We start from the raw sequence: 8,193 nt of genomic DNA on the forward strand, positions 1-8,193 counted from the left end.
AATCACATATTACTCAAGTTTATAAAATATGCCAGCTTAGTCTTTCGTTAAGTCCTTTGCAATAACCCTAAAGAAAGATAAGTTATTTCCATTCCATATATGAGGAAGTTAAGAACTTAGATCCTTTTTAACTGCTTAAAAGTCAATTTTTTTTGGCTGTGCCTGGTTTAAGCAGTCAACTGTGGTAATGTCCAAGACATGCTTCCTATTCTTTGTCTGTTACAACTTAGAAAATACTCTTTTTTTTTTTTTGCAGACACGTATCATTTGTAAAATCAAATATTTGACTAAACTAACCATTCAGTAGACTTGTCTCTTTATTTCTTCCCATATGAGTCTGCAAAGAACACAAATGACCTGGGTGTGGTTTTAGAGTAAAATAACTTCATTTGAGGCCACTCAGAACATCAATCCTACTGAGTTGTTTCTTTTCAGAATAAAGGCTGCTCATTCATTCATTCAGTAACTATTTATTGTGTCTATAACATACCATTACTGTTCTAAGCTTTAGAGAGAAATGATGCATGAAGCTGGATGAAAATTTCTGCTCTCACAGAGTCTCCATTATTGTGGACATTTATCTGTTTGACACAGAAGAAATAGTAAATGGAGAACTATATGATTGCAGGTGATTTGACCACTTAGTGATATTCTAAAATTATTGTTTTTTCTTTCTTCACACACCATCTAGAAGAATCTTTAAAGATTTTTCTACATTTACAAGGTAAATTATAAAGCTTCAGGATAGGAGTTTAACATATGGTGCTCCCATTTAAGAATATCTTCTAACCATGTTGTTGGATTATTTATTGTCACAGATATTGGAATCCCCACTGGCAGTTATCTTGTATCCATGGGATGGTCCTATGCAAGGGTAAAAATGTCCCATCCCCTTCATCTAGAGTTTTTATGGACATTTATGAACTGAAAAAAAATCTCTAAAATTACATGCATTTGAAATAACTCCACTACACAAGCAAACAAAAAGTGTATTTTATATTGTTCTTCTATGCACTAAGTTAAGTAGGATTTTAAAACTGAGAAAGGATTCTCATTTACTCTGTTTGGAAGTTTATCAAGTGTTGTATGTTTGGCAATTAAATCTTATTATCAATGTAAATGCCACTTCTGTTATTTGTGTCTAAAATATTAATGATCATTCTATAAGCATTATCTACTTCATTGTATATACCTATGTCACTAAGTGAACAAGCTTTTTTAACATATTTAAATTTGCATTACTTTACGACCTTACATTATCAATATTATCATATAATAATTATGTTATGAAGAACTTTTCTTTATATAAGTTTTACATTTAACTTATGATAATTTGCAAACATACATATGTATATTTACAGTTCGGTTAAATTACCTACAAATTTCATCAAAGTACTACAAAAGAAGGACTAAAAATATTTGTGTTAAAATGAAAATTTTTTTAATGTAATGAAATTCAAAACCACTGTCAAACATAATGGCAACTTGGGATGATTATCTTTTTAAAAAACATGCCCAAGGCTAGTTTTAGAGGCTAGAACACAGTTAGTTAGTCCCAAGCTTGAGAACCGAAGGGCTCACAATGACACCAACACTTCTTTTTACATTACATAAACAGGTTAATTTGTGAGTCTCCACCCAAATTTCACCCCAATTCTCCATGGGGCTCATTCTCCAGGATTTTTGACAAATATGTCAGAATCGTTCATTAGCAGAGGGGAGAACGATTTCTGTGGTTGTGGTAAAAGACAGTGGTATTATCTCATAAGCCACAGATCTTATGAATTCTCAGTCTTTACAATTTGTCTGTTCTTAGCTGGGAAATAGGAAAATGGGCATTTATTCCCCTCTGTGATTTGTAGGAGGATTGCAGTTTGAAGTGAACCAAGAAACAACCATGGAACTGTATCTGAAAAATAATTGAAGCTACAAAAGAGCTGGGGATGTGTCTCAAGTGGTAATGTACAAGTCTAGCAAGCACAAGATTCTGAGTTTGAACTCCAGTATCGCCAAAAAATAAATAAAATTAAAACAGCACCTGGGGCTAACAGAACATTTTACAATAAAACAGAATGACCCATCTCAATGACATTTTGACTTTCCTGTTATTAAATGTATTCCATTGTAATGACTATACTGAAGCTCAGAAAAATCCCAAAATTTGCCCAAGGTAAGCAAGATTCCTGATTGATGGCAACCAAACTTCAGAAATTTAACACACAGAATACCATCATCTATTATTGTTCAAGGGAATGAAACTCTTCTCTTTACCGAGGTGAAAGCTCTTTAAACCGCGGACAGGAGTAATCACACAGTGAATGACTTCATCCTGTTGGGATTCACAACAGATCCTGTGATGCAACTGGTTCTGTTTGTCCTGTTTCTTGGAGTGTACTCTCTGACTTTGGTAGGAAATACCACACTCATAGTGTTGATCTGCATTGACTCCCGGCTTCACACACCCATGTATTTCTTTATTGGAAATCTGTCTTTTCTGGATCTCTGGTATTCCTCTGTTTACACCCCAAAGATCCTTGTGACTTGCATCTCTGAAGACAAGAGCATCTCCTTTGCTGGCTGTCTGTCTCAGTTCTTCTCTGCTGACCTAGCGTACAGTGAGTGTTACCTGCTGGCTGCCATGGCTTATGATCACTATGTAGCCATTTCCAATCCCTTACTTTATGTCCAGGTCATGTCAAGGAGACTGAGCATTTGTTTGATTATATATTCCTATACTGGTGGTTTTGTCAATGCAGTCATCTTAACCAGCAACACATTCACATTGGATTTTTGTAATGGCAATGTCATTGATGACTTTTTTTGTGATGTCCCACCCTTGTTGAAGTTGGCATGTGATGTAAGTGAGAACTACCAGTCTGTGCTTTACTTCCTCCTGACCTCCAATGTCATTACTCCCACCCTGCTCATCCTGGCCTCCTACCTCTTCATCATCGCTGCCATTTTGAAGATCCGTTCCACCCAGGGCCGTCTCAAGGCCTTCTCCACATGTTCTTCCCACCTGATCTCTGTGACTTTGTGCTATGGCTCCATTCTTTACATCTACTCTCGCCCCAGTTCCAGCTACTCCCTTGAGAGGGACAAAATGGTTTCTACCTTTTATACTGTGTTGTTCCCCATGTTGAACCCTATGATCTATAGTCTGAGAAATAAAGATGTGAAAGAAGCTCTGAGAAAACTCTTCAAGCTAACACAGTCTGAAGTGTAAATTCAGATACATTTCAAAGGCCAGTGCTAAGTGATAACAAACTACTTCATAAGAAGATTAGGGAACTGAACTAAAAAAACATAAAATTTCCACTAATTGAAATTAAACATAAAATTGTTTTATTAGTTCTTTTCCCTTTGATAATTTAAAGAAAATTATTTTTTATTAGATCTTTGTATATAATCTCTACTATTGACTGTAGATTAATTTTAATATTAATTTAGCTTTTGAAAAACAATACTTGGGTTTAATACAAAATAGAAAAATATGTAACAATTTTAGCTTACCAAAATACTATTTTATTCTGTCTCCTAATATTTACTCTATTTTTTCCCCAAAATAATTACAATTATGGGGATGTGAAAGAAACAGTGTGGATTGGTGGTATTTAGGGAATATACCCATACTGCTGTGGTACTCACAGGGCTTCCTTAGAAGAATATAGAATGTCAAGATTATTCCTACAGAAAGAGAGAGGGCAATGACAGGCAAGAAACTAAAGCAAAGTTAATAAAAGGAAATGTGAGAAGTTTGGAGCTAATACAAATGATTCAGTGTCTACAACTATTTTTCTTGTTTTTTTCTAAATTTAATGAATTTTGTAAATGTGCTCAATTCATTAATCACAATAACCTTTCAATTATCAAGTTCCAACCTCTGAGCTACAAACTCCTCATTTGTAAAACTTTACTAATAATTTTCACTTGCACTCTTGTGAAGAGTGTTTAATAAAATCACCAAACCTGCCATACATTGAATATGAGCTCAAAGTTTTCCTTTTTTTTACATAGTGAAAACTTGTTGAAATAATACTAGCATTGGGTCTAGAAATGTGGTTTCGTCTATCTGAACATATTTGCGGAGTTTCCCCAAAAGCACTAGCAGAGAAGTTTCCCGAAGGCAATACCCTAAACCATCCTGAGATTGGGCCTGCTAAAATTCCACAAAAGAATCACTAATTAAGTTGATCAGTCCACAGCATTTATTAGGGGAACTTAAATACAGAAGGTCTTCAGGGACCTTGCAAAGGGTAGCAAGACAAGAGATGCTCTACTGAATTGGTCTCCCACTGGTGACTGTGTTGTTGGATTTATATGAAAGCTTAAGGAATTTGATTCAGGGCCGGGGCTAGTTTTTATGAGTTTAGCAACATATTTCACCATTCAGCATTTCAGGCAACAATCTAAACAATCTTATCAGAGCTTGATAATGTACCTAGTCCTGGTGTGGGGTAAAGACGACAGAGGAAAATATGCAGGTAGCTGGGACCCAGTAGTTAAGATATGCTGTGTTTCATGGTCAGAACAAAAGAAAAAACAAGAAACTTTTTTTTTTTGATGTTATTTTTACCTATTGGGGACTTTGGAGAATGGTGGATGAGAAGCCTATGATAACTTGACATAGGCACAGCAGTGTCAAATAATCTGCAGGCTGAGTTTGGCATGGCCCCAGCTGCAGAAGAGAACCAGAGCCAAAATGCAGCACAGCTGATTTTCCTAAAATGTTTACCTTCAGAGAGAAGTGGTCGCAGGTTCCTCCTGTTCCCAAGAACTACAGCGTCGTGCCCTTCCCCCAAGAACTGTTGCTCCACCTCCTTGTTTTGCCACTGTACATAATAAATTCATTGGAGGTGGACGAGACTGTTGTATGTCTCCGTTCGAACAAACAGCCCACCTGGCTCCAGCATTTTTGTATGTTTGTCTTCTGCCTTTTGTCCTTTCTTAATCTCTTGTTGCCCCTAGTTAGGTTTCTAGGACATGCTCTCATGGGTCACAAGAGGAGGCACCTCAACAGAGACCTAAGTACAGGGGAACTTGAAGCCTGAGACAATGAGACACTCTCCGAGAAGCATGTGTTTAATAATAAGCAAATAAGATGTAATAGAAAAGAAGTAAGGTGAGGGGAAGAGTGAATTGAATACAGCCAGGTGTAAAAACATGGGACAATGTGAGTCTAAGGACAAAGAATTTTATATACAAGCTTTAAAAGCTATGCTAAATATTAGAGGAAGCAGCGTCAGGTCACTTCAACTTATGGAGATTTAGATTTTGTACAGGGTACTTGCTTATGGCTCCCTGAAGAGGGTACTGTAAATTTGGAAACATGGAACAAGGTAGCAGATGGGCTGAGGGTGCAATATACAGCTGAGGGGCCACAACCAATGTCCATTTTTACTTGCTGTTTGTGGTCTATTATTAGAGATTGTTTGGGGCCTACTCCCTCACATAAACAAAGATTTTTCTCCTCAGTATTTGAACCAGGATGTGGAACTCAACCCTTAGAACCAGTCATCTAGGAGTGTAAGAGGCAGTATCCCTTGAAGGAACAAAATGCTACAGGTGGTGGAGCCACTGAACCATCAGCCCCACCTTATGAGGATAAGCTTTCACATAAAATTAAAATTCAGTCCCAAGATGATTCTGATTCTGATCCAGTGTCAGATGAGGAGGGTCAGGAGTATGCTCTGGTCCATCAAGTACTGGGAACATGCATTTGGGGTTACCTCTGTGGGCCAAGAGACTTCCTACTCTTGCTAAGAGTCCTCTGCAGGCTGCCTTGCAGGCAGCTCATAGTCAAGAAGATACAGCTGGCTTTAAGTTTTACCCTGTGCTTGAGATACTGGACCCTAATGACCCTGGCATGCAACAGAGATTTCATGAAAATATTCCATTTAAAACTTTAAAGGAGGTAAAACAAGCTTGTACAATGTATGGCTCTACAGTGCCATTTACACCGGGGCTATTACAAAGTGTGGTAGGAGATACTGCTATGCCTCCAGATGACTAGATAGGGCTGGCTAAAGCATGCATCTCCAGGTGATTACATGCTGTGGAAAACAAGTTTTATAGAGCTATGTCAGTTTGGCCCATGGAGTGCATGTCACTGCAGATATGCTCATAGGAAGAGGACCTTTTGAAGGCGTAGATAATCAATTACAGTATCCCCCTCAAGCTTATCAGTAGATTGCCATTGCAGGCACAAGGGCAAGGCAAGAACTACCCAGAAAAGGAGAAAAGACTTTGGAATTAACTAGCAATCTCCAAGTTCCTGATGAGCCATATCAAGAGTTTGTGTCACACCTGCTGCAAAACGTAGACAGGATAGTGGTGGATACAGAAGCCAGAAACATATTGGTAAAACAGCTGGCTTTCAAGAATGCTAACAAGACCTGTAAGACAGCCCTTTGGCCATATAGAAAAAGATCTATTCTGCAGGATTAGAATTTGTGCAGATGTTAGGCCGAGTCACATCTAGCATATAGCTTTAGCTGATGCCTTAAAGGAAATATTCTGCCCTGGGAAAAGAAAAAAAGGAGCAAGTTTTTCCAGTGGAAAAATGGGACATTATGCTAGGGAGTGTCGGAATATGTCCCGACTAGAGCTAGGTATCTCAGAGCCTGTCACCAGGCCACCAACTGGTGCCAATGGGCCCAGGGCTCAAACCCCCAGGACATGTCCTTAGTATCAGAGGAGAAGACATTGGGCAAATGAATGTCACTCCAAAACAGATATAGATGGGCAAACTCTTATAGGATAGGGAAATATCCAACAGGGCCTGCCCCAGCCCCATCAAACTGTGGGGGCAACTACTATGCAGGCTCCTCACCAATACCCACCATTGAAAACCTCAGTTGTGCCACCCCAGGAAGCACAGGGTTGGACCTCAGTCCCACCTCCTGATATGTGTTAACACCTGATTTAGGAGTGCAAGTTATCCCTGTGGTAGTCTATGCTCTTCTGCCCCAGGGTGCAGTGGGTTTAATATTAGGGAAAAGCAGCACAACCATAAGGGGATTAAAGGTTTATCCAGGAGTGATTGATGAAGACTATACTAAGGAAATTAAAATAATGACCCAGGCACCAGGTGCCTTTAAAGCAGTATTCCTAGAGGAAAAAATAGCTCAGCTGGTTATTCTCCCAAATGAGAACAAAGGCAAGGTGATAACTCACACCCTGTGGAGAGATGGAGGATTTAGTTCCTCTGATCATGCCTACTGGGAACAAGTAACAAAAGATAGGCCGGAAATGACTTTGTTCTTCAATGAAAAATGTTTTGTGGGACTTTTGGATTCTGGTTCTGATGTCTCTGTAATTGCTGCTAGACATTAGCCAAAAAGTTGGCTTTGCCAACCCTTTGCTGCCAATCTGCAGGGGTAGGGGCCTATCATGGCCCTTCCAGAGTGCTCAGAAGATCTGTTGGAGGGATGAAGAGGGACACTCAGGAGTTTTTGATCCTTATGTCTTAGACAATCTTCCGGTCAATCTGTGGGGAAGAGATGTATTAGAGGGTATGGGAGCTATAGTCTGCAGTCCTAATAGCATGGTCTCTCACCAAGTGTTTCAACAAGGCTATAATCCCCTTAGGAGATTGGGAAAATATCAACAAGGCCAGTTACATCCTGTACAGCCTTTAGGGAATCTAGAAAGGATGGAGCTAGGATATCAGGCCATGCAGCATTTTCAGTAGGGGCCCTGGTCCAACAAATTAAATACTCCCCTTTCAAACATGCAGCCCAGATCACTTAGCTCTCAACAGATCCAGTCTGGGTGGACTAGTGGCATTTGGCAGGGGAGAAATTGGCTGCAGCCTCAGCTCTGGTAGAGGAACAATTAAGGACAGGGTATATTGAGCTTACCGATAGCCCTTGGCATACTCCAATTTTTGTGATTAGAAAAAAGTCGGGAAGATGGAGGTTCTTACAGGATTTAAGAGCTGGCAACAGAGTAATGCAGCCAATGGGAGCGCTCCAGCCTGGCCTTCCCTCACCCACAGCTATCCATTACAGTATTGTCTTTGCATTTTGATCTTAAAGATGCTTTTTTTGCCATTCCTCTCCATTCAAAACACAGAGAAAATTTTGCTTTCACTTTATTATCACCAAATCATCAGGGCCCTGGGCACAAGTTTCATTGGATAATGCTGCCCCAAGGCATGGCTAATAGTCCCACTATGTGTCAGGAATTTGT

General features: G+C 39.3%; 1 protein-coding gene across 1 annotated transcript; it reads left to right on the top strand.

Annotated features, from left to right (window-relative positions):
- The first annotated feature begins 524 nt into the window (after nucleotides 1-524).
- Nucleotides 525-3,226, top strand: LOC141418563 (olfactory receptor 9G19-like). Its single transcript, XM_074059579.1, has 2 exons — nucleotides 525-628; nucleotides 2,302-3,226. The coding sequence occupies exons 1-2, from the start codon at nucleotides 525-527 to the stop codon at nucleotides 3,224-3,226; spliced, it is 1,029 nt and encodes a 342-aa protein (XP_073915680.1).
- The last annotated feature ends 4,967 nt before the right edge of the window (nucleotides 3,227-8,193 follow it).

This window comes from Castor canadensis, chromosome 1, assembly GCF_047511655.1.
Source record: "Castor canadensis chromosome 1, mCasCan1.hap1v2, whole genome shotgun sequence".
In the NCBI taxonomy this organism is placed as follows: domain Eukaryota; kingdom Metazoa; phylum Chordata; class Mammalia; order Rodentia; family Castoridae; genus Castor; species Castor canadensis.